Source organism: Squalius cephalus, assembly GCF_949319135.1.
Source record: "Squalius cephalus genome assembly, chromosome: 17".
Taxonomy (NCBI): Eukaryota; Metazoa; Chordata; class Actinopteri; order Cypriniformes; family Leuciscidae; genus Squalius; species Squalius cephalus.
In genome coordinates, this window is record NC_137138.1 from 10,784,635 (window position 1) to 10,812,142 (window position 27,508).

Sequence of the window (27,508 nt, forward strand, 5' to 3'; positions counted from 1 at the left end):
AAACTATCTGAATTAAAGCTTGAAGACTGTAATACTAGTCTTCTGCAACCTTTGTTTAGTGGCCCAGATTTTTTTTAACTATTAAGTTACTGCTATACTTACTACAAAGAGCAATTGTGTTTGAAGTTGCTAAACAATCCTCCATTTATTTCCTCTTCTTCCACCACCCTATATAACAACTTCACGTTTTTAATTATTAATACCAATCTTCAAGAAAAGCAAATTTTGTCCAATACTTTTATTTTGAAAAATACAGCAATGTTACTGAAAAAAAGGCGTGGCCGAATATTGTTCCCTGCTTCACACGTCGCGTTAGGCTTGGTAGTAGGACTGCGAAACACTAGCATCACTCCGCCGCCGGGGAGTGGAGAAACTGAGATTTATTTATTTTTACCAGATCAAAACGTTTATTTCGTTTTCTGTAATGATTACGTCAACTTGCTTTCATTCGGATAAGTTACACCCTAGGAAGTTCTCCGAGTTCTAGGAGCGCAAGGTACAAGTGTCATTTAAGTAAATGTCTTCTGTTCTTCTGAATTGTGTCTCAGTTTGATTGTGGTCAGTTGTGTCGGGAAAGAGTGAATTAGGCCCACCGGGAGAATTTGAAACTTTTGTCTTATATGGTAATATAACAATGTATCCTCCCAGTGTATTTTCGTTTGATGTCATCAGTTATAGCCTACGGTCGCTGTTTGCTTTGACAAGTTTATGTCTTGATGGGAAAATAATGTTGCATTTGTCTTAAGATAAGTAACTTTTATGTATGATATGTGAATTATGTATCCTCCTAATATCATCTGGCAGTGTCATTCCATGAATACAGTACACACTTTGGTTGTCCATGACTTTTTTTTTTTTTTTTAAGTTTAAAAGCCACTAATCTCAAGTTTTTTTATATTAATATTTATTAGATATGTTTGACAAGCTATTGTCATCCACTTTAATTAAAGGTATAGTGGAGGATCTTTCTGAATTTTAGATAAGACCCGCCCTCTCCACTTTTTTAATAAGTTTGATTGATTCACCAGAATGATTGACAATTAGGAGGACCAATAGTATAGGTGATCCACCCGGAAGTAAAAAATCCTCCACTATACCTTTAAGTGGTGATTTTGGGCCTGTCCTTCATCTGAGCGTTTCTGTCAAATGCCATCATATTGATTTAATCCCATTGAATAGATAAAATGTATTCATTAATAAAAATTAATTAATAGGCCTATTCTATGGAATGCTATTTAGAATTGTTTTGCATGCCACACCACAGGACATGTCAACTTCTCAAAATAATTTTTTTGCCTACTACACATAGAGTTAATTATAAGTCTGTATCAGTTATTTAAAAAGAAAAATTCCAGTCCATCTTCAGAATGTGTCATTAATGGCAAGAAGATTTCCTTTAATGTTGTTGGGAATAGTCTCTGCTGAGTCTATGGCATCCATAGCTTTTTCCCATGAAGGCATTTGATGAGCTGTTTTGAACTGATTCTAGCAGGCAGCAGCACATTCCAGTCAACCCAACGCCCCCAAACATCCAAAGCATTTTGGGGAGTGCTTCAGGGTAGAGTATATGGGTAATGGCAAACCCTCATTTTGCATAAGGTTGTAAAAAGGATGATCGCAGTAGGAATTCTCTGATTGGTATAGTTTTTTTTTTTTTTTTGCTTTGCTTTGCTTTTTTATTGAGGATTTCTCTCAAAAACATAGCTTGTTGATTAACTGGTCTGCATGAAGTAGGCCTTACTGTATGTGGATTTTAGTTTTTTTAGGGGAAGGGCACTTGAGGAATATTTTTTTCTTGGTCTGTAACAGATTCATGTCACTTTTATTGCGTTCAGATTCAGAAGTCAACACTTCCCACTGCTCAGCAGTGATTGAAATCATCAAAATCAATCAAAATTAAAGTTTTAATTTAGCAAGTATTGCTGTTCTAGCATAATTTTTGGTCATGGTGAAGTGCATCCGAGCTACAGGGATGTTAACTTGTAGCTTATGTCCCTCTTGCCAGAGCATATTTTGATGGACTATGATGTGACGTCTTGAACTCCTTTAGGACTCTTTACTTTTCAGTTGATTCTCATGAAAAGATTTTTAATTGAGGGTGAGACCAGATTTAGTCTTAGAATTATTATCAAAGATAAACTTTATTTTTACTTGCCTTTTTATTTTGGTGTTTTATATTATTTATTTATTTACTTTTTATATCTTTCACTTTTTCTCACCCATGAATATAGCTGTGGTATTGCTGGCATGGTGTTGAATTGAGTTTTAGCTTATTCACATAGTTTCAATCAGACTTTGACACAGTCAAAAGCACTATTTTTCGTTTGATGATTTCAATCTTTTATAACTATTTTGGCCGAAACGGAAAATTAAATTTTTCCTGCTGTTTTGGCTGAATGTTTTTGATTGTCGAAATTTCAGCGCGTCACTAGTCTTTATAATAAAAAAAAAAATCAAAACATCCCTTCAACCTTCTTGCTCCATGTAACGTCCCTTTTCACAACCCAATCAATTCACGGTGAATAAAATCATATCCCGTCCTAAATTTTTTTTTCTCTTTGAATATCCTGTATCGGAAATAGGGGTTGTGAAACCTGTTTCCTGTTAACTTTAATAATTTCAAACCGTTATTTATGAAGTCAAAGAAACATTTCTAGTAGCTCATTTAGCATAAAATGCTGTAACATTTTCTTTATCTTTCTCATACGTTTTGGTCCTTCTATGAGCGCTTCATTAGAAATTCGTATTGGTTTTAACAGATTTGGGTGGAAGCGACTGCCTGCATGCCCAGTGGGACGTCCTGTGGACCAGGCGGAGAGACACTGACCCAGTTGTACCTCTCTTGAGCTGACTGCATTCTGCTTGATCACATTAGCAGCTCTCAGAGGAATGATTTCATTGAATGGAAGCTCTTATTAGTAGCGTCATGGTTCTTATGTCTCAGACCCTTGGACTCATGTCTCACTTGGTGGTAAAAAAACCCTTTAAAAGTAGTGTTTCCTAGCTATGAGCCGTTTAGTGATTTTTCTTTATAGGCTTATAGCTTATTTACAGGTTTCGACCTCCTGCTGTTATAATTGCAGACTGTTCAGTGTGTGTATGTGTAATCAACTGTCCAAACAAACACATTCCTCCCATCAGGCTCCATACTGATGCTCAATTAACAAGCGGCTGCTGTGTCAGGTCTGCAAGGAATTTCCATTAGATGTGTGTCTAAAATAGCCCAAAGAATAATCCAAACACGGAATTCGAGAGATATGGTGAAGAAATTGAATCCCTTGAACTTCACAGGACCATCTTGCCTGTTTTGCATATCAAACGGTTTGTTTAGGCAGAGCGTCAGTAGGTCAGGATTGTGGTCACCGTTTAGTGGGCCATTAGAGATGCTTGGACTGTTCTGTCCTGCTTGGATTCCCTCTCGAGAGAATTAGTTTTTGTTTTTCAAAAGCTTCGTATTATTCCCCACAAGGCCCGCTTTCCTTTAATGTTCGAGAAAAAAGGCCGAACTTCACTGTGGCCTTCCTGTCAGACGCGGACAGACCAATGTCTTTACCACATGGATCTCCCTCTGCAATACAACATCTGTTTTTGTGTGTGTGTGTGTGTGCACTGCTGTTTTAGGATTTTTGTCTCCTATTTTCGCAGATTTATTTAATTTATTTCGAAGAGAGCGTCCATTTATTTATTTTTTACCCACAGCACTGGATGCATTTTCTCATCCTGCACTACACAAGGGCCAAATAACTTTCCCACCATGTTGCACGTATTTAAGGCACCGTCACACTCTGTTGCTTTCAAAGTAAACCAACCACCCAGCAGGAAGTTTAAACATGACCATTAAGTCTGAAGGCCCAAGCACACCAAGAAATATAACTTAGCATAACAATAACAATATTAGCATACCATTCCTACCAACGGGCGATAACATTCTGTTTATTATTAGCACATGCTACAGTCACGTCTTTTACTGCTTTAAATGCTCAAGCTCTTCAAAGTCAGGTGGATTCTGATTGGCTGTCAATGTTTTTATCGTATAGTTGTGGTGTGGACTTCATATTCTCACAGAATTAGATTGATTGGTCAAGTTTTACAGTTATAGTTATCGTTATGGTTGTTCTTTGTGTGAATGGGCTCTAAAGAAAAGCGTTTCGGAATGTTTACATTTTCTGAATTTTGAAACATTTTGAAATTTTGTTTTACTGTAGTAAAGTGTTCTGTCTGTTCCTATCAAGTGTGCCGCACGAGTTCTGAAAAGTGAAGCCAAAAAGGTTTGATCGCCCCCGTGTTGCTGGATACAGTATAGGTAATAAAACCCGCCCTCTCCATGAAATATAATAGAACGTGAGACAAACTAAAGAATCAAATTACACTTAAAATAATTTTTTTTTCCAAAGATGGTTTCTCTCATTTTAGGTACTTTTTGTCACACTGATGTAAGTTCAAGTGCTCGTTTTTTAAAATCGAAAACGAACCGACATAATGAGTTGTTCTGCGAATGTACCGATTCTGCGGGATTGTGGGTGGGACCTCCACCTCACGCTCACTACTGTGCAGAGCAGTCCGTAATCAGCGCAATATGTCAGTGTCATATTGGGACATTGGTGGCTTCACTTTTCTACAATGGAAGAGAATGAAGGTGCGTCGTCCATCTTTTTGACAGTCTATTGTCCCTATACAGGTTCTGTTTTTATTTGAACATCTGTGTTGAGGACCACCATCTGAACAGATGATCAAAGGCTTCTTTATGTACCTGGAATGACCCTTGACCCCAAAAATTTAAAGTCACACAATTCCTCCACATAATCGGAGTTGAGTTGAAAGAGAAACCCACCCCCATCCTCAAAAGCTTTGAAAGTATTTCTATATATATCCTCTTTCCCATTGGCCAATGCCTAGACAGACTAATTTTGGAGTCATAGAGTGTGATTCCTTATGTTTTCACCTGAAATATTTAAATTGGTTTTCATTTTCCACTGGCGATCATTGAGTTTGTCTTGTTACCCGATATGAATTTGCTTGTGTGGTCCCGCATGTTTGAGGCTGTGTGTCATTGAATTGTTTTTAGAAGCGTGTTGATGGATATGACTCTGTGTTGAAGTGTTGGGGCGCTGCGGTTCAGCACTCAGATTTGTGCAAATGCCCGGAAGCTGGTTTCATACTGAACACTGAAATCAAGTCTGGATGGAACTAGGGCTGGTCCGAATACCATTTTTTGAGCTTCAATGCTTCGGTAGTAATGAACATCGAATCTTCGAAGCTTCGGTAGTAATGAACATCGAAGCTTCGGAGAGACGGGGCTGAACATATTCTTCTCTCTAATAAAGGCAGTATTCTCTATGTGTCTGTCTGTCCGTTTGCATTTTGATTATTTCGAGAACCGTTCATCCAATCGACTTCACAAGGGAGTGCAGTGTCGCATTTGGTGCAATATAGATGGACACGTGAGACGCGACACGTTCAGAATTAATAAACTTTTAGTAAACTACAGAACAGTGCGAGCGGGAAGCGGCGCGCCTCACACGGGCAGGGCTTATATGCTCCGAGAACGGACACTGCACTAGTGATATTAAACACATCTTCCCCATGAACAACACAAAGTAAATACACTCGCACGTAACACACACACACACACACACACACACACACACACACACACACACACACACACACACACACACACACACAGGTCTGCTAACTTACTTAAGCAATACTTTTAATAAGGTAGTCTAATATTTTTCTGACTAACAAACTACTGACACAGTAAAGGGTAAAATTTAAATAAAGAAAACTAAATTTAAATAAAGAAAAGATAAAATTTAAATAAAGAAAAAACGAAATTTAAATAAAGAAAAACGAAATTAAGTTAAATTAAAAACGAGATTAATTTAGATTGATAATAAAGGGTAAAAAGCTTAATACATTTTGTATCTATTATTCTATTTTCCACAATGTCAAAGCAACGCAGCTTGACCCAAAACACAAGCTCAGACATGCACTTCTGTCCACACTCACTCCGCTGTTCTGCGCTCTAGCCAGAGAATACTCCCGTTGCAGGAACACTTTAGTAGGCCAAGAAGAAGCAAATATATTTATTAAGTATAACGAGGTTGGGTTCCTTCAACTGTCCATCCTATTAAAAATGGCTAGGCTATATAAGATAATAGTAAAAAAAAGAGCATTGTATTTCGTCAGATTTTATAGTGTTGAACATATTCAAGCGCGAATGAGAACCGTTTCGAGGGGGATGCCAGGTGTGCAAAAAGCAACAACAACAAAAAAAACGAATATTCGAATGTCAAATTTTCAAATCGAATACCAACCCACCGAACGAATATTCGGGTCCAGCCCTAGATGGAACGTTTTGTGTTTGATTGAAAGTTGGCCGCCATGACCTCTCAAGTGGGAAGTTAGGCTAACTCTGGCAACTAACTGCTCCACTGAAGAATTTTACTGCAGAGTGTCTTTTCCCTTTAGGGCTTGTACAATTACATTTTTTTTTTTATCATTTTACTGAGAAAGAAAGTGACCATTACCGTTGTGCACAACTTCATTGCTAATGCTTGTTAAGAAACACTCACTGGATTTTCTGTTTTATTTCAGTTTTATTCTCTTACAAACTCTTATCACTATAATGGAAGTTAGCATTAAATTTGCACATTCGTTGCATTTAAATATGAACGTCGATATGGATGTCTATATTCTTTCAGTAAGCATGAGAACTGAGAGTTGTGGTGAAGGTCTGGAGTTGGGTGTGGTGCTTTTTGTTTTGACTCCTCTTCAAACATATCAACTTAAAAGGCTTGTTCGGAAAAATGGGGGTGTTTAGGCTGGTGTCTATCCGGGCATTCTTCATCTATTTCTCATCAAAGTATCCAAATCACCGTAGTTTCGTTTTGCAAAAAGAGACCACTTAGGGCCAAGTAAAGTGTCAGAGTTCACTAGCTCTGCTCGAGCATGCACTGGAGTCTCTGGTTCTTGATTTCTAGTAGTTACATCAACATGAGTACACTTATACTTGCACAGACCTTATTTCTAGACCTCTGTTGCCCTTAAATTTATGATTTTTATAGCTAATTAAAATAGATGGGCTATGGTATTTTTACATGCTTATTAAGACATTATAGATGATTATATATATTACTAGTATGGACCATCTTCACAAGTATACTGTGAAGGGAAAATTACTATATAAATTCATAGAGCTGCTGTGTTTTTTCTAGCCTCAGACCTAGCCTTGTTGCTCTAGACTTTTAAAGCCTTTTAAGGCTTGACGCAGTTGGTCAGCTCTTCCAACGGGCCTGGCCTCCACCCATGATGATGTGATAAGAGAGGCAGTTCCATCCTCTTCTGACTCTCCTCCAATCACACAGTGTTGTGTGCATTCAAACACTGACCAATGACTGTTTTCCCCTAAAGTGTCTGAGTTTACAGTGTGTGTGAAGCTGCATAAATAGAGTCCTCTGAGACCGTTATGTTACATTACAACTGTCTAAAAGCAAAAGCATAGACTTGTACATAATGTGTTCCCCGAGGAAAATAACCAGTGCTGGAGTAAGGTAATGAGATTTTTCGATTAAAGCTGTGCATGATTAAATGCTATTGAATGCTACTGGGCAAAAAGATAGGTCTGAAGAATAAATTATGTGGCAGCGATGTCTTTGTGATGTATATTTTTATCTATGGCTGGGTTTACTTAGCACTGCATGCCATAATGTCAGGAACCACTGTTTTGTATTTTCTGAAGGAGTGGGGTATTTTAAATGGTAAAACTTTATTTCATTAGTCCACTTTAGACATTCTACTAACTATAAGTACTTTGCAACTACATGTCAACTAACTGTCATTAGAGTATTAGTAGACTGTCTGCTTAAGATCGGTTAGCACTTTATTTTGTTGGTCCCCCAACAGACATTCTACTAACTATAAGTAACTTGGCAACTAAAGTCAACTTATTCTCCTAACCCGAACCCTAACACCTAACCATAACCTACCAGTCTACTGACAGTCTACTACAGTCTACTAATATTCTAATGAGAGTTAGTTGACAAGTAGTTGAAAAGTGACTTAGTAGAATGTCTAAAGTGGACTATCGAAATAAAGTGTAACCTTTTAAATTGTCATCCAATATAAACTTGTTTTGCATTTTTGTTAGTTCCATTTGAATCTGCGTAAATACAACCAAATTTATTCCTCGTCTGCTTTCCTTTTATTTAGATTACGCTGTAAATGTATCAAGAACTTGGAGCCAAGCATGAAAAAGGCGACCAAGCCCACGGCCGCCACCTCCAGAACCTCAGCGGGCACTAAGGCCCCAGGCAGACCAGAGGGAAGCAGCATTATGGGCACAGGTGGCAAGATGACAAACAAAACCCATAGTGCAGCTCCACTGTCTAAGGTAACTGTTTAGCATGGAGAAATTGGAAACATGTTTTTAATCATTATCAATATGTTGAACCAAGTGCCAGCTAAGAATGTTAGCTTGTGATTTGTCTGTAACAGATCATTAACTTGATGTTTTGCATGCTAACCAGGCAAAGAGCAATGATGATCTTCCAGCGGTCAGTGCAGGAAGTGGAGCAGTGTCCATTAGCAACAGTAACACTACTGCTAGAAACAAGAGAGGAACCTCCTCTCAGAAGACCAGCAGCACTGAGACCCGGTCCAAGACCAGTTCAGGTAGCACTAAGCATTACCTTGGTTCTGAAGATGTTAAAGAAAAAGTGTGTTGCAGAATGACTTTGATACCCACAACAACGCTAATGAAATGTCCATAAAATTTATGTAGTTGTGGAATGTTTCAGCTTACAACTTTTTTTTTTCTTCCAGTAGGTCTTTCAGGAAGGCGTGCCATGTCATCCACAGCCAAGGATCCAGGCACGACCAGAGAGAACTTGCGAGATCGAACCAGAGCCAGTACTGCCAAAAAACTCGCCGGACCCACTGATGCCATGCCTCAGAAGCGGTCACGATGCCATACTATAGCTGAAACTGAGTCTCGCATGACCAAATCTCGCTCAGACAGCCAGATAAGCCATAAAGCAGCGCTGGAGTGTCAAGTGAACGACCTGCTGGGCTTAGCCAAGAGCAAAGACCTGGAGATCCTCCATCTCCGCTCTGAACTTAGAGGTATGAAGGCCCAGCTTGGTCTGGAAGAACTTGAAGCCCCTGATCCAGAACAAGGTTCTCAAGAAACCAAGCAGCCTCAGGAGAAAGAGGTTTCTCCTGTGATCAGTGCCACTGATGTGGAGTCCACTCTCCTCCTCCTTCAAGACCAGAACCAGGGCATCCTTGATGAGCTAAATATGCTGAAAAGTGAAAACCGAATGCTTAAGGATCGCCTCAATGCTCTTGGCTTCTCTCTGGAGCACCGTTTGGACAGCCCTAACAAAGGTCTGTGTTGCCCGTCCCTTAGTCCTGAGCCTGTAGCTTCCGGCAGCAGTGGAGGTCAGCGTGAAAGTAGAGGAGGTAGCTTGCGCACGTCTTCCGCAGAAGGCTCTGCCCAAGGCTCTACCGAGGACCTTCTGTCAGAACCGAGACGTGTAGGTTCTCCTGATGCAGTGGACAGTGAGTGCAGTGAGGCCTACCAGCCAATCACCTCCAGTGATGATGCTCTGGACGCGCCCTCAGGTTGTGGATCGTCTTCTGAATCAGAAGGAGGGCCACCGAGCAGGGAAAATTCCCGCAGGGGCAGCAGCGGGAACACCAGCGAGGTTTCCGTGGCCTGCCTGACTGAGCGAATCCATCAAATGGAGGAGAACCAGCACAGCACGTCAGAAGAACTCCAAGCCACCCTGCAGGAGCTTGCTGATCTGCAGCAGATCACACAAGAGCTGACCACGGAGAACGAACGCTTGGGAGAAGAGCGCGCCATTCTTGTCGACTCCCTCTGTCAACAAGGGGAGCGTCTGGAACTGTACGGAAGACAGCTGGACTACTTCCGGGGCCTTCTTGACGAGCACCGGGTAGCGTATGCCAAGGATGACGAAGATGCCAAAAGCGGGCGCTATGTGGAGCTGGAGAGGCGCTACGCCGAGCTGAACGAGGGCTCGCATTTTGAGAGGGAGCAACTGCTGGGTGTGCAGCAACAGCTAAGCAGTGCTCTCAAGATGGCGGAACAGGAGAATGCAGAAGCCCAAGGCCTGATGGCAGCATTGAAGGAGCGTGTTCATATGGCAGAGAGAGCTGTGGAAATGGAACGGAGGGAGCGGGCCGTCGCCAAAGCGGAGTTGGAAGCGCTGAGGGTGGTGTCTGAAGGGGAGCAGGTGGAGCTGAACCGCTGCAGAATCCAGCTTGAGCAAGAGAGGCAGAGAGTGGCCCAGCTCCTCTCCATCCACAATGCAGGGGATAAGACCGACATACGCCACCTGCTGGACAGCGAGAGATTAGACAAGGAGCGTGCGGAGGCCAAAGCAGCTCAGTTACAAGAGGAACTGGGGCATACGCGCAGTGAAGCTGCCCAGCTACAGGAGGCAATTAGTAAGGTGAAACTGACAAGCACATATCTTTGATTTTTTAAGTTGTCTTAAACTGCGTCCGAGGTCTGAATATGTGCTACATTTGATGAAGAACTTATTTCAGAACTGTTAAAAAAAGTATGTTCTATGTAGTATGAATGTGTGTAGTATGAATGAAATTCAGACGTACTACATCTGCCATGTTGACACTGTCATGTGACTTAAGCCGTCAGTTTCGTCGCTTCTCTGCCATTCACAACTCCTCTCCTGTGGCCTCATGAAATAGTATGACCATCATATGCACACTTTAGAATCTCGCCAGAAGTAGTAGGTCATCCTAGTACTATATGCCTACTGTTATGAATACTATGAATTCTAACATGCTCTTTTCACACGCGTTTTTTTTTTTTTTTTTTTTTTTTTTTTGCCTACTATAGGCAAAAAAAGTAGGCATATTCGGACACAGGGGCTACATCCGAAATCGCATACTCTCTGAGTAGGTAGTTATTTTGAAGAAGTAATTATTTCATGGTCACTAAAAAAAAAAGTATGTTCTATATAGTATGAATGCAATCCGGACAAACTACGTTCGTCATGTTGTCATTATCATGTGACCTACCAGTGTCAGTTGCGTCCTTCACTGCCATTCATAAATCCTCTCCCGTGGCCTCATGGGATATTAAAGTGTCCATCACATGCACACTTCAGAATCTCATAGGTCATCTAGGTACTTTTTTCATACTCTTTTATGAGTACTGTGAATTTTGACATTCTTCTTTTGTCACATCCTGAATCCACATATTGAATCTCCAGGTTAACTAGTACATTTTTGTATTGCAACATGTATTGCAGGTTTTCCTTCTGTTTTGTCTTTAGCTGATTACATGCCTGATGTATCCCTGCTGACATGTATCCTTGTGTTCGCTATAGCTTGAGGGTGAGTTCCGAGCATTTCGTGTCGATATCCAGGCACAGTTGGCGGAGCAGAAGCGGCTCCTGGAGCAGCAGTGCTCTGAGCTAGAGGAGAAGGATACAGAGATCGCTGACATGAAGGAGACCATCTTTGAGCTGGAGGATGAAGTCGAGCAGCATCGGGCTGTCAAGCTTCATGACAACCTCATCATTTCCGACCTGGAGAGTAAGTCACAATCATAGAATGGTTTCCATGGCTACTGGTCACTTAACACTATTTATATGCAATTGACACATTAAATATATTTATACAATTAAATTTAATTTATATATTATCAAAATTATATATTTATCAAAAATATTGTGCTAAAAAATTCTGTAGAGCGAAGGCCCGTTCACACCAAGGACTAACGATAGCGATAAAGATATAATTCTAAAAATCGTGTAATATAATAGAATAGAAAAGTCCACACCACAACTATGATGATAACGCCACAGAGAAACAATATCATTGGAATTACTTTACTCGCTGATGAGCGATTAAAACATTGACAGACAATCAGAATTCAAGTGGCTGGTGACAAAACTGCAGCACGCACTTACAATAAACAGAATGATATTGTACATTGGTGCCAATGCTAATATATCGATATAGTTATTGTTCTTGGTGTGAACAGTCCAGACTGAAGAAAAAACTAAGTGAGAATAGTTTATTGTTTTGGTATATACTTATATATAAATATATCAAATGTGCGTAATGTAAGATAGATCTCAAGTAAAGAATTGTACAGAAAACTTTTCTCTATGTATGTAACACAAATTTATCTGGTGTTGACCAGATGCCCACAGTTTTGTTTTCATTATTTTGTAGTTATGCAGGCTGTCCACATAGAGGCGGCATCGAGCTATCTGAGTATGAAATACAGACATTATCCTGACTTAACATTTGTTTAGCTTTCAGTTTCATTTTATTGGAATGATAGTTTTACTGTAATATGTATTACCAAAAATCAATACTAAAAAACATATTTCAAAAGATAACATAATTGTATACAATTAAAATTAGGCATTTGAATAAAAAATAAACTTTCAGCAACACATTAATGAACATTTAACTTAAATCTTTATTTATTTCTGCCATTTCCCCCCCTCAGATTCCATCAAAAAGCTTCATGATCAGAAATATGATATGGAGAAGGAGATTAAGGTTCTTCATCGTAAATTGCGGGTAAATTTTCCCTTTTTATGTGCTGTGTTTGCACTGTGTGTATCAGGGTTCTTATAGTAATTGTAATCTTCAAGATGGTTTGAAATTCCATTGACTTTTCAGCCAAGAAATTATCTCCATGATTCTCCAAATGAATTTAACTGACACCTGTCACTCACAGGAGGAATCAGCCGAGTGGCGTCAGTTCCAAGCTGATCTCCAAACGGCCGTCGTCATCGCCAACGACATCAAGTCAGAAGCTCAGGAGGAGATTGGAGACATGCGGCGCCGCCTACTGGAAGCTCAGGAGAAAAATGAGAAGATGAGCAAAGAGCTGGATGACCTAAAGAGCAAGAAGTAAGAGAAGATGTAGTGTAGATTTACAACCCAGAGTAAAACAGGGATATTGATACTCGGACACAGGTTGTGTGCAAATATTTGCATATCCAGGATCTTTGAGTGTCAGGGTGTCTTGTTTTACAGGCAGGAAGAGGAGCGTGGTCGTGTGTATAATTATATGAATGCCGTGGAGAGAGACCTGGCTGCGCTGAGGCAAGGGATGGGCCTTAGTCGACGTTCCTCCACTTCCTCTGAACCATCGCCCACCGTCAAAACACTCATTAAGAGCTTCGACAGCGCCTCGCAAGGTTCACAATACATGCAGATTTATGCAGATGCATTGCATTCTTATATTTGGAGTGGTGTGGCTTATTGTTTATAGATCTTTGCTGGTAAACAAAAGGTTGTTGGTTGTTCGAACCCCACAAGGGCGCTTGCGCTTGCAAGTGTTCTGCAGGTCGCTTTTGATAAAGAAATTACAAATTAGTAATGTGATATACTAGCATGTAGGGCTGCACGATATATTGAAATAAAATCGATATTGCAATATAGTTTAGTGTGATTTTGAAATAGCGCAGGCTGCGATAAAATGTTATAAATATATGAGCTACAGGTTTCAGAGTGAAGCGCAGTGTTTACACACCTGATGTCATGAGCTGCACGCATGTAAATGAACACAGTGCTGCATTTCACAAAATAAAAGCTTGATGGATTACTGTTTGAAAATGAAGAAATTAAAATGTAAACATTATTGTAATTTTACAGTAAAATAAAATAATTTTTATGCAATTTTTTATTTTCTTACAGTACAATAGTATTATTATTACAATATATTTCTTATTTTGTTTATTTTTATTTAATAACAATATCACAATTAAATCACATTAATAATTATTTTATAGTCATATTATTAATTGGTCAAAAACAGTGGGAATGTGGCTGATGAAAACTCAAGTGGAAAGATTTTAAATTCAATTCTAGAAAAGATTTGGTGTACAATTTACTTAGTAATCATTTGTGAAATTTACTATCAATTTCTGAGTGAAAGTTGTTTCAAAGAAACCTCAATTAACACATTGAATGAAATTTTGAAGTATGGAGACTGAAATAGTATAATGATAGTCAAAGGTGCTCCAGTTTTATCTACAACTTCAAAAAAAAATTTTTATTACAGTGAAGCTTTTCCAAAATCATTCAGCCGTAAAAGGATTTTGACATTTAAAAAAGTTTCTGAAAAATTACTTTTTACTCTGAAGGCTTTTTTTTTTTTTTTTGGACTCCCCCCAGAAATCACCCCACTCACTCTAGAATGATTCATTCTTTTCAAATTTTTAGTGTTATTCCAGTATCGTGCAGCCCTACTAGCCTGCAAATACTGTATATGAAACCTTATATATTTTCTTTTACAAGTCGCATGATCTCTGTGTCCGTTTGTCCATCCGTCTCTCTGTACAGGTCCTGTTCCAGCCAGTCCTGTTGCTGCTGCTGTTGCTGTTGTTGCTGCCGCCGCTATTTCCAGAACCCCCCTCAGTCCCAGTCCAATCAAAACCCCTCCAGCCGCTGCTGTCTCTCCTATACAGGTATAAACAATCAGTATTAACTAATGGATGGATATAGTCCTATAACCAAAACCTTAAATTACATGAGTAGTTTAAATCAGGTTATGAATATATTATAACAGTGTTATATGTATCACAATAAAGTTATTTTTGCTGGCTATTTAACCCCTAAATGATTTATATATTACATAATTCTAAAATTTTATTTTATTTTTAACTCCATTTTATTAACAAATAAGTTTGTCATCCGTGCAAAAAAGCATTATTTAACCTTCACTTAAAAACAAATTAATCTAAACAGTTACAGTACCATTCAAACTTTTGGGTCAGGAAGATTTTGAATTTTAGAAAGAAGTCTCTTTTGCTCACTAGTAAAAAATACTGTGAAATGTTATTAGAATTGTTCTATTTAAAAAAAAGTAAAAAATTTAATCTAATTTATTTAATTATTTTCAGCAGCCATTATTCCTGTCTTCAGTTCAGTGTCACATGATCCTTCAGAAATCATTCTAATGCTGATTTGCTGCCCGAGTAACATTTCTTATTATTATCATATTATTTTTATTATTATTATTTTGATCAATTGATTGTGTCTTTGCTGAATAAAACTGTATTAATTTCTTTACTGACCCCAAACCTTTAAACCTTTGTATGATAGCCTCATGTTAATAGTAAACTGACTTTGCCGTGGGATAGATGGGTCCGTGTTTGATAGATGCATTAGGACGGATCTCTGATCACTCTAGCAGATGTCTGGATTCTTCTGGATGGGGATTTTCTGACCTAACACCCCTGTCTGTCAGATGAGATCTCCAGACCTGGTGTGTGTGTGTGTGTGGAGCTGGAGTAGGGCTTTCCTTCTTTTTCTCGCCCACCGTCCTCCACGGATGTCCTTTGCGGTGTTGCTCTTTTTGAATAGGACATAGAAGTCTCCTCAAAATGTGCCAAAACAGGATGTTTTTGTAAGGACAAAAATAAATAAATCAGACAGTTTGACGTACTTTGAGTGCAAAAAGTTTGAGGTACAGAGATTTTGTTTGTTTATTTGTGGTGAATTTGAGTTTTAGATCATGAGAACATCTAACTTGAGGTAAAACAGTTAAAAATAAATCCCTGAAGCAGGACCAGAAAATGACTTTCTTGGTGTGGGATTTTTGACTTGGGCCACTGAAAATTCGCCATGCAATAGACCTCAGTCAGGGTAGCGCCATAGTTCATTTTTGACAGGAATGAAAATGAGGTTGTGAGCGATAGAATACAGTGCGTTCAATGATTGTACTGTTGTTTAACAACAATCTGTTTGCTCAGCTTACGAATCATATTTCCGAAGAAAAAAAAACATGCCATTGTAAAGACTGTACGCCTATCCCTCACAGCCTCATTTCATCTGCGTTAAATTCAATATGGTGTCTAACCTTACTAAGGTCTATCACCCTCAGCATCATGGCGGACGAGTTTTGTTCGGCAAGTTTGACTTTTAAAATATTTGAAAATCTAGTTCAATTTTGATATCGATGATTAGTTATGGGGCTTTAGAATTAAATTGTAACGATGTTCAAGTTCAGGGAAGAAGGAGGCAGGAACTTTTAATCACTAAAATAAACAAAACCAACCAAAACAAGCGTCAGCCCCTCATGGACGACTGCGGTATATTAACAAAATAAAACGCAACATAAAATCCCAGGCCTGGTTCTCTCTCGTCTTCCACTGTCGTCACTCCTACTTTCATTTGCTCAACTGGCCTCGCTTCGCTCCAATAGCTCTCAGCCCCATCCTCATTCACGCCACAGAAAAATTTCGTTTCACATTTTAAATTTAGGTTTGCAGGTTGATGTCTAGTTGTTTATAGATTATATTGTGTAGACAATATGAAATCCCATCATATGACCGAATAGGGAATGTATTTACTTTTCTGAAGGTAAAATTATGTCAGCATTCGTTCTTTTTCTCTCCCCGGGCAGAAATAATACTAGCACTAGAAAAAAATTCCCATCCCTGTCCCAAAGGTTCTCAGAGAGATACGAGATATGTAACTTGCATAAGGTTTTTGAAATTGTCAATTGTGTTACATAAAGCTATAATGTTCTTTCTGCAGACAGCCAATATTTTTGTATTTGTGAAATTGTGTTATTGGGCACAAGAAAGAGCCTTGAATTTTTCTAGAAATTATATTTACTGACCATTTGTCTTTGCTAGGACTGGACTGTTTATCCAATTAGGTTGTGAAAAATAACTAATAATTCACACCTAACTGTTGATGTGTTGACCACCTGAGCTCCATACATAATTGAATTTATTAAAGTTGTGCTGTGCGCTAGGGCTGAGTAATATATATTGTATATTCATGATATATTCAAAATTATTTTTCTTGTGGCATACAAAACAGCAACATCATGAACATCACAGATTTTCATGAGACTAGACCAGCCATCTTACTATTTGTATTTTCAATAGTGTCTGTGTTTTAAACTTTAGTAACAAAAGTGGCTTTTGAGTTAAGTTGATTCATTTCTTTGAGTTGAAACTGTCCGTTTAAAACTGTGCTTGGTATTTTTTTCATGTTGTAGTAAAAAAGTACAATATTAAAATGAAAACATTTATTTTTATCGTTAACTATGTATTATTAAATTGGTGCATACTGTCAGTGTTACTATTGTGAACTAAAACTATTTCAAACCATTTGCATTAAATTAAATAAAGCTGAAATAAAATAAATATTAGATGAAAAACGTATAATTCGAAAACTTAAAAATTAGTAATGTTGCAACTAACTGAAATAAAATAAGTTGAAGTTGAAGTATAAAAAATTTGATAATAAAATAAAAATAATATAATCAAATTATTAAAACTGAATATAAAAAAAATCTAATCCAAATAGAAATATAGAAATGTCAAAAGCACAAAAAAAAATATTTTAAAACTTAGAATGAAAATATAAAAAATAAAATCTAATTCAAAATATTAATACATAAATATGAAGCCCCTAAAGGGACATGGAGGTGGAAAACAAATATGAGATGGGAGGAAAAATAAAAAGTCAATGCTTTTGCCTGAAAACTCTTTCCTCCAAGAAACTTTGTGTTCCCTAACAAAAATGTTGTGTTTTTTTGCGTGCGAACACAACATTTCTCAGGGGAGCACAAAACATTTGTGAGAGAATGCAAAAGCATTGCCAAATAATTTCTTTCTTTTTTTTTCTTCACCATTTCCCTTTAGGGGCTCAATGCATATATGATAGTATAAAGCTTAAACTAAAATAAAGCTGAGGCATATTAATGAAAATGATTAAATACAATTCATTCTTAATTTAGTGAGTTTTTTTGAAAAACATCTCAATTTTTTTTTAATTATTATTATTTGAAATCTGCTTAGCAAAAAAGGTTTGGTTGACATGAAGGTTCTTTCAAAATCACCTTGGTCAGCCACTTCATAGTAAATAATACTGTCCAGCCCTATTGTTGTCTGTACAACTGTACAGTATATGTCCCTTCCCTATTTTACAGAGACACACCATCAGCTCAGCCAAACCTCTGTCGTCAATGCTGGACAAGAGGTCGAGCTACACGGACCTGAGCATACCAGGTGAGCTGACGTTAGTCACACTGGAAATCTAACTCCTTGATCTTTCAGTCTTCCCTCACTCCGGTTTGATCTAGTTATTCAGAGGCCAACTCAGAGTTAAAGGTCATGTGTAATCGTGCTGTACCGTTACCCTCGGGCTTAACATTTGCTGTTAATGACCAGAGATTGTGTGCCAGACCTTGAGGAGGAAGCAGGATATTTATTTTAGAAGAGCACAAGCTTAGTCATGCCGCATAAAGCCTGTTGTTCTTTTTCATGACTGTATGTGTGATTTCATGTAATCCAATAGCAGACCACCTCCTCCGGACCTCACCTGTAACGCGCCCCGGCTGCGGGCTCCAGAGGATGACAAACATAGACTCGAATAAATCAGGTACATTTGGACCTTGAGTACTCGTTCTGCAACAACTAGTCAAGTACTCGACAATATAGTTTCTCACTATCTCAACATTAAAGGGGTCATATAATGTCATTTTTGTACAAGCTAATATGATTCTTTAGGGTCTAAATAAAAAGTTTGTAATATACTTTAATTAAAAATTCTCATTAGTATTGTAAGAAAACACTAATTTTACCTGGTCAAAAACAGCTCTGTTTTCAGCACGCCGTTTGAGTGCATGGGTCTTTAAATGATAATGAGCTTTGCTCACCCCGCCCCTCTGTTCTGTGCGTACACCGTTTGTAACACAATAACCATAACGCGTTGTTTATTATAAACATGGGATTATGAATTATATTGAGAACGTCATACATAGAAAACATGTAATGTACCCTGAGTGTAAAAATAGCCGCATTCATCGTGAAGCGTGCAGCAAGTGATTTGCAAAGATTAATATAAAGATTAATATAAAGGTTAATAAAACGTTACACTCACTCACTTCTTCTGGAGGTGCGTCAGGAACACGAATAGTTGGTACCGATCCTTTTTTCAGGAGCAGCTTCTTAGCAAAACCAGCTTTATAACGTACTGACCCTCGTTTGTAAAGCAGTCTGGTGAAATGATTCTCGCAAACATGAAAGCATTGACGTTGTGGGGAATATTCCCTTCGAAAACAAACTCAGCCACTGCATCTTCAGCGGTTCGGATTTAGGAACATCAAAATGACTGCTGTGTTCCTTATTACACCCAAGAACACCACAATCGCTTAGACGCCATTCTACTCAGTGCTCCAGCTATCAGCAATGAACGCGCCGGTTGGCGCGGGCTATGATTGACAGCTCGCTCGCGAGGGCGGGTCTGGGTTGAAAGGCTGCTGTCAATCAACCATTGTGGGAGGGGCGTCGATTTTGTGACGTCACAAAATCGAACAGCTTGATTCAGGAGAGGGGGAAACATAGATATCATATAAAGGCTAGATGTCTCGTCCGCGCTGCTGGCCAATGGAGCTCGACATCCGCACACGGCGGCCATCTTACGACAGGGTGCTCGCTCACTCATAACATGGTGCATGTACTTTTAAATAACCATAACTTGCTCAATTTTCTACCGATTTTCAAACGGTTTGGTTTGTTATAAACGTCAGAGATGTAGCTATTATACTGCATACATATGAATAATTATGTTCAAAATGTTTAAGCATTCAGAATTATAGCCACGTTAATAACGTTTGTAAGAAACCAAACCGTTTGTAAATCCGTCCAGATTTCAGCGAGATAAGAGGATTTGTGTGCGTGCTGCTCACTCACCTTAATTCACAGAGTCCTGTCCTAAGATGGCCGCCGGTGATGCCGGAAGTGACTCCGCCTTAAGACATCTAGCCTTTATATGATATCTATGGGGGGAAACATATAAGAAGATTTAAAAAAAAACACTGGATGGATTTTTTATCATTTTATGATGGTTGTGTACAGGCACTGCCAACACACATTTCAGTACAATCAACTTGTAAAAGTGCATGTACCATTATATGACCCCTTTAAAGAGGTAGTTCACCTAAAAATGATTTACTCACCCTCACGTCGTTTCAAACCCATGTTCATCTTTGGAACACAAAGTAAGATATTTTTAATGAAATGAGAGATTTCTTTCTCTCCATTGAATGTCTATTCACCCAAAACGTTCATAAAGAGATCGTAAAATAAATCCATATAAATCAAAGTCTTCTGAAGAGACACAATCGTTTTATATGATGCACAGATTTAATTTGGGCTTTTATTCACATATAAACATTGATCAGCAAACATAAACAGAATTTCAACCGTACTTGCTTGACACTTGAGAACAAACCTCATTGGTTCTTGCATAACCTCAAACTTGCTACATAATGCGAGAATGAACCTCATTGGTTCTTATGCTTGCATGACCAAATTTGAATGCTGTAAACATTGTTCGCTGATCAATGGTTATATGTGAATAAAAACCTATTCAAATTAAATCTGTTCATCAAATAAAGCGATCGTGACTCTTTAGAAGACTTGGATTAAATTGTTCCATTCATATGGCTTTATTTTATGATCTTTTTATGAACGTTTTGGGTGAATAGACTTTAAGTTGAGGGACAGAAAAGACCAAAAGATCTTAATTTGTGTTCCGAAGATGGACGAAAATCGAATGGATTTGGAACGACATGAGGGTGAGTAATTAATGACAGAATTTTAATTTCCCTTTAACATCACACAGAAGGTGTAATCATTTTCATAACGTCCTTGTCAGTTTCTGGCAGAAGCAGCGAAGAGTTAAAGAGAGATTTGTCGGTGACAGACGCATCAACGGCATCTTCAATCATCGCGTTGGGCTCGTCTTCTCCCCAGCTTTCCTTGTCTTCAAACTCCTCCTCCCCGACCGCCTCCGTGACGCCCACCACACGAGGACGTTTACGGTAAGCAGCGGACCTTCCTTGTTTGTCTGTATGCCTCCATCTCTTTTATGTTCATCTCTGCTCTGGCTCTTCTTGTGTTGACTTTCTAGAAGACTCTTACTCGCTGTCAGGTTTGCCAGATGTCTCTCTGTTTCACACTCGATCTCTGTCTCTGTCTGATTACTGCGGTGTTGACAGGCCAGTGTTTCGATAATGGATGTCACTCGTTTACCTGTCCTGAAACCTGACCGTGGGTCCACCGTGGCTTTTGAATAGGCCATTGGTGGAAGACGAATCATTCTGCACTTTCCTTTATTATCAGAGCATTTCCTTCTGGTCGTAGCATTAACTTCCTTGCTGGAAAAATCCAGCTAGAACCAACTTCTGATGGTAGCTGGTTTTGCTCAAGTGCTGGTTGGTTGAAACTGGACATTTATGCATGAAGGAAAAATATAAATTTTTATTTAAGAATATAATATTTATTTTGTTCCTAATTTATTTTTTATTATTATGTATATATTATAATTAATATTATTGTTATTTTTTTTATATAGTGTCAAATCCAAATCAAGTGCTGGCTGGTTGAAACTGGACATTTATGCATTTGGGAAAAATATGCATAAATAAATATAAACATATTTAATTAATAATGTAATTTTTTTATTTTTTTTTTAAATTAAATTAAATTTTAATTTTTACTGTTATATAGTGTCAAATCCAAATCAAGTGCTGGCTGGTTAAAACTGGACATTTATGCTTGAGGAAACTTTCTTTCATTTAAATAAACCTTATAATTGCTTGAGTCAGATTATCTGTTTTTACAATACAGAATCATTGATCAATTTATTAATAGTTACAGTGTCAGAAACATCTTAAGAAAGTTGGTGCATCTATCAGGTTAATGCAGCTTGGTAGAATTTCCACTCAAAAAAAATGAATGATCGTTTTTGCTATTAAAGTTGAGTCCAATACAAAGGAACTGTGCTGTTAAAGTGATTGATGTCTCTCCAGAGAGGAAAGGAAGGACCCTCTGTCTGCATTAGCCAGGGAATATGGAGGATCCAAGAGGAACGCTCTGCTCAGGTGGTGCCAAAAGAAGACTGAGGGTTATCAGGTACATGTTGTTTTTGTATCTACATTTATTTGAGTCACTTGTGATATTAATATAGTCATGCACAATATATATTGAGACCATATCGGTATGAGCTAATTTTAGCTGCTTTTATATCATCGGTCTGATTAGGCAAATATTAGACGTATTATTATAAAATAAATATCTGCATTTATAAGATTGACCATCATATTGGTTATCGGTCATAACGTGAAATTATATATTTACCCCTATTAATAATATATATTGGCCTGAGGTGAAAAAAGAAAAAAAACTCTCACACACACACACAAATTGAAGTTACGACCACAAATTGAAGACCAGTGTATAAACACTACAACCAAAATGTTTGGAGTCAGTATGATTTTTTTTTTTTTTTTTTTTAAATGAAATTAATACTTTTATTCAGCAAGGATGCATTAAATTGATGAAATGTAACAGTAAAGACTTACATTGTTACAAAAATAAATGTTTCAAATGCTATTTTTTCTTTATGAACTTTCTATTCATAAAAAAATTCTTTTGTAAAAAAGTTCTTTGTAAAAAATTCTTTGTAAAAAAAAATTCAAAAAATTCTTTGTAAAAAAGTATCACAGTTTCAACAAAAACTTTGATAATAATAAGAAATGTTTCTTGAGCAGCAAATCAGCATATTAGTATGATTTCTGAAGGATCATGTGACACTGAAGACTGGAGTAATGGGTACACAGGAATAAATTACATTTTATAATGTATTAAAACTTTTAAAATTTGTAATAATATTTCACAATATTACTGTTTTTACTGTATTTATTTTTGATCAAATAAGTACAACATTAGTGAGCATAAGAAACTTCTTTCAAAAACTACAGACTAGGGAAATTGTGAAAATGCTTCATAATGCAGTTTAATATATACTTTTTTTTGTTTTTGTTTTTTGTTCTTTGTTCAGTGTAGCTTAAAATTCTTAAATTCACTCTCCAATTTCACAGTTGTCAGCATTCAGGTATTCGTGTTTGAGTGTGTTTGATTTTTAAACAGAACGTGACCATGCATAACACACAAATTAATTTCCTATCGCAATGACTCCTCTGCCTTCAAGCGTAAAAAATGTTTACCATTCAGAGAGGGTTTTGGGCCATGATGTTACCATGGTTTCCCTCAAGCCAGGAAGTGTGCTACATTTCCCCCGCTTCATGTCACAAACAGAAATCCTCTCAGCCAATCAGAGCACAGAATCCTTGTGGGCTCAGATTTGTGCTTTTGATGACCTTGTGATTTAAAGTTGTTTTTTCTTTTGATTTTATAGATTCCGATATTAGCAGTTTAGATTTTTGTCTTTTATCGCCTCAGTACAAGTACACTTTCCCCCTTTCAGTTTCTTTTGTCTTTTTGACACCACACCCCCGAAAAAAAACACAGACTCTGTCTCTTCCTTCCTCTCTACATCTTTGTCTGTCTCTCTCTAAGTGTGTGTGTGATTGATGGTAATGTCCACTAGTGGATAAAAGCCATTTTTCACTGCAACTCTAATGTGTTCATTACAAGCGGCCTGGCTTTACTTGGGAGTGCACTTTTCACAGACAGCACAGCGAACGGGCCTCTGTTTCTCTGTTTTCAATGTGATTAGCCTAATGCTCTCTCCCCTGGGCCTTTCTGCTTTTGCACACAAGACCTCTTTTCATTAGCTGCTCACTTTGAACACTGGCACACAAACGAGAGAGGACACGGGAAGGATGTCTCGATGTCTTCGTAACCCTGTCTCTTCACACGGTTCTGTTGTGCTGACGTTCATTTGGCTGCAAACAACATGGCTGGAGTTTGTACACTGAATTGTTAGGGAGGGTTGTGGACATAACTGGCTACAATGGTAATTTAAAGGGATAGTTCATCCTAAAAAGGAAATTCTGTCATCATTTACTCACCCTCAAGTTGTTCCAAATCTGTATGAAGTTCTTTCTTCTGCTGAACACAAAATAAGATATTTTGAATAATGTCGGTAACCAAACAGTTTCTGGTCCCCATTGACTTCCATAATATTTTTTTTCTATACTATTGAAGTCAGCGGGGACCAGGAACTGTTTGATTGCCAACATTCTTCAAAATGTCTTCCTTTATGTTCTTCCTTCCTTCCTGTACTTCATACAGGTTTAGAACAACTTGAGGGTGAGTAAATAATGACAGAATTTTATTTTTTGGGTGAACTGTCTCTTTAAGAAATTTACAGTAAAAGTGAAAACAAAATTGACCTTTTTTTACTTCAAGTCAGTTCCTCAAATTCTAAAAGGGTTTTTGGAGAGTAATCAGAGGTATAGTTCATCAGTTATATTTGGCAACCATTAAGTGTCTATACAGTATATTGGATGGCCACTTTGACTTATAATATATGGTTGTATGATGTAACACCTAACAAACTTTTTAAGTAACACTTTACAATAAGGTTAAATTTGTTAACATTATTAAGTGCAGTAGGTATCAGTGAACAAAGATTTACGAAATCTCTCATGCTTAACAAAGCCGCATTTCATTTGATAAAAATACAGTAATATTGTGAAATATTATTAACTTTATTACAATATTTTAAAAAGTAATTTATTCCTGTGATGCAAAGCTGTATTTTCAGCATCATTACTCATGTCACATGATCCTTACAAAATCATTCTAATATTCTGATTTTCTGCTCAAGAAATATTTCTTATTATTATAACTGTTGAAAACAGTTGTGCTGCTTAATATTTTTGTGTGACCCATGATAGAATAGAAAGTTCAAAAGAACAGAATTTATTTGAGATAGAAACATTTTGTAACATTATAAATATCTTGACTGTCACTTTTGATTAATTTAATGCATCCTTGCTGAATAAATTATTTTAATTGTAGTTTACAATTTTAACAAATTAAATAAATTAACTTTAATTTATTATAACCCAACATGAATCAACCATAAACAACAGTTTATTTTAAATTTAAACCTGGGTTAATAAATGTGCTAAAAGTAGTGTCCATTGTTCATTGTTATCATTGTCATGATACCTAATGCAACTTACGTTAACAAATTTTATTTGTTATTTTATTGATTATTGAAATTTTATTTTGTTATTTAAATACAATGACATTCACACATCTTTAAGTGTGGCTTAAGTTTCCAAACCATTTTTGGGGTCACTGTATAATAACTAAAGCCAGTGTCTTTAAGTGGTACGTGTGCTCCCGCAGATCTCTGGATAAAAAGCAGAGCATCGTTATCAGTGTGAGACCACTTTGGTGCTCCACAGACCTCGGCCTTTTCCTGCCTGTCGATCCCCTGCTGCTGTGACCCACTCTGATGAGCTCATCACTTCCTTCCACTCCACTTTCTATGGGTTTCCAGAAAGTCGAGCGAGCGCTCTGCCAATTTACGCCATCCCTTAGCACGTTTACACTGGCCTGCCACATCTGATAAAGGCTGTTACTCGTTCTTTAAAAATCGAGGGTCCTTTTTGCTAGAGGACAGGGGTGATAGTGTAATCAGAAAGGGTGCTTTTGTTTCTTTTGGAAACTCTTGAATACACATCAGAAGAACCGCAACGGGCGAACAAATATCAGTTCCAGTAAACTGCCACCATACGGCCTACGTATTTCATTCTGGATTCCAGATACAACAAACAAGACAATGGATTAAAAAAACAGAAAACATACAGAAAAGCAGTAGTTAATGATACTTGCTAGTCTTGTTTTAATGTACCTCTTTACCTTATTATTGCACCTGCATTACCATTCAAATATTATTGGGCTTGATATTTTGGGCTTATGCTCACCAAGGATGCATTTATTTCATCCTAAATGCAGTAAAATAGCAATATTGAGGTTATAAATATTATTACAATTTAAAAAAACACTTTTCTATTGGATTATTTTGAAATGTAATCTATTCCTGTGATGCAAAGCTGAATTTTCAGCATCATTACTCCAGTATTCAGTGTCACATGATCCTTCAGAAATCATTCTAATATGCTGATTTGCTGCTCAAGAAACATTTCGTATTATTACCCATTTTGAAGATAGATGTGCTAGATTGTCTTTTGAACGATAGTGTATAATGTGTGAGTGCAACACGTGAGAGCTGTAGATCTGAGCATTAGTTGAGCAAACGCTGATGCATTAATGAACGCAAACCCTCTTTCCCGGTCACAACAAAACCATAAATGGCTCGCAATCAGTCGAATGGCTTCTTCCGTGTATGGATTGAAGCATGTGTGAAGTAGGTTGATGTAGATAAGCAGGGCTGAACAAATACTTCAGCACAAGGCGAGACTGTCAGTCCGTGAATGTGTTATGAATGTGAATAAGTAGGTGAACGCTGGTCTCAGTGAATGTGAATAAGTAAGTGAACGCTGGTCTCTGAACAGCATGAACGATACTTTTTGTGGCAGTGTGCGAGAAAATAGTTGTTTGCATAACAGTGTACCAAGAATACATTTCACTCGTCAAGGAAATGGAGAGCTTATTGTAAACAAATGCACTATTTTTTAAATTATAATGTATGTAATATGTATGGAAGCTTGTTTCCGCCACTGAATAAAACATTTTAAAAGATAATTCTGACTTTATATCTCGCAATTCTGAGAAATAAAGTCAGAATTGCGTGAAATAAAGTCGCAATTGAGTGTTATAAAGTCAGAATTGCGAGATATAAAGTCAGAATTGTGTGAAATAAAGTCGCAATTTCGTGTTATAAAGTCAGAATTGCGAGATATAAAGTCAGAATTGCGTGAAATAAAGTCGCAATTTCGTGTTATAAAGTCAGAATTGTGAGATATAAAGTCAGAATTGCGTGAAATAAAGTCACAATTGCGTCTTATAAAGTCAGAATTCTGACTTTTTTTCTCGCAATTGCGACTTTATATCACGCAGTTCTGACTTTATAACACATAATTGCGAGTTTATATCTCGCAATTCTGACATCTTTTCTCAGAATTGAGAGATATAAACTCACAATTGTGAGATATAAAGTCCAATTCTAAGGGGGAAAAAAAAGACGACTTTTTTTTTTTTTTTTTACCTCAGAATAGTTTATATCTTACAATTCTGACTTTATAACACGCAATTGTGACTTTATTTCACGCAATTCTGAGAAATAAAGTCAGAATTGCGAGATGTAAACTCGCAATTGTGAGATAAAAAGTCGCAATTATCTCTTAAAATGTTTTATTCTGTGTACATATGTAATGAAGCAAGCCTACACAGAATGTGGCGTATGTTTCACAATTTCAGTGCTGACTGTTGGGAGAAAAAAAAAGCTAAATTTTAAATTCGACATTAACCGCAAGTTAAGTTTGTATATCCAAGCTTTTCGAACAAGAAAAAATGTACGGCGGGACTTGACTTTGTCTATCGGGAATTGATTGGATGGTTTTGGTTTGCTATTGCTATGATGTCATGTGAGTGACAGGTTGTAAACATGTCGTCAGCAAAGAGAAGAGATGAGGGGATATTACTTATGATTAAAGATAACAAGGGCACATGAATTCATAATAAATACTGCAATAGAATTGTCCATTTTGATTTCATGGTGAATTGAAACTGTG

General features: G+C 37.4%; 1 protein-coding gene across 6 annotated transcripts in view; it reads left to right on the forward strand.

Moving 5' to 3' along the window:
* The first annotated feature begins 314 nt into the window (after positions 1-314).
* specc1lb (sperm antigen with calponin homology and coiled-coil domains 1-like b) overlaps positions 315-27,508 on the forward strand; it is a 32,294-nt gene continuing 5,100 nt past the window's right edge. The window contains exons 1-13 of one of the 6 annotated variants that reach the window (XM_079898628.1): positions 315-496; positions 8,215-8,395; positions 8,532-8,676; positions 8,827-10,481; positions 11,385-11,592; positions 12,521-12,594; positions 12,755-12,930; positions 13,057-13,220; positions 14,368-14,492; positions 17,975-18,053; positions 18,340-18,426; positions 20,707-20,872; positions 21,863-21,965. In XM_079898628.1, the coding sequence (XP_079754754.1) occupies positions 8,252-8,395; positions 8,532-8,676; positions 8,827-10,481; positions 11,385-11,592; positions 12,521-12,594; positions 12,755-12,930; positions 13,057-13,220; positions 14,368-14,492; positions 17,975-18,053; positions 18,340-18,426; positions 20,707-20,872; positions 21,863-21,965 (3,126 nt within the window). In that variant the 5' untranslated portion in view covers positions 315-496; positions 8,215-8,251. The remainder of the gene's footprint in view (positions 497-8,214; positions 8,396-8,531; positions 8,677-8,826; positions 10,482-11,384; positions 11,593-12,520; positions 12,595-12,754; positions 12,931-13,056; positions 13,221-14,367; positions 14,493-17,974; positions 18,054-18,339; positions 18,427-20,706; positions 20,873-21,862; positions 21,966-27,508) is intronic. The other 5 variants (XM_079898629.1, XM_079898632.1, XM_079898631.1 and 2 more) reach the window with 5 other exon arrangements.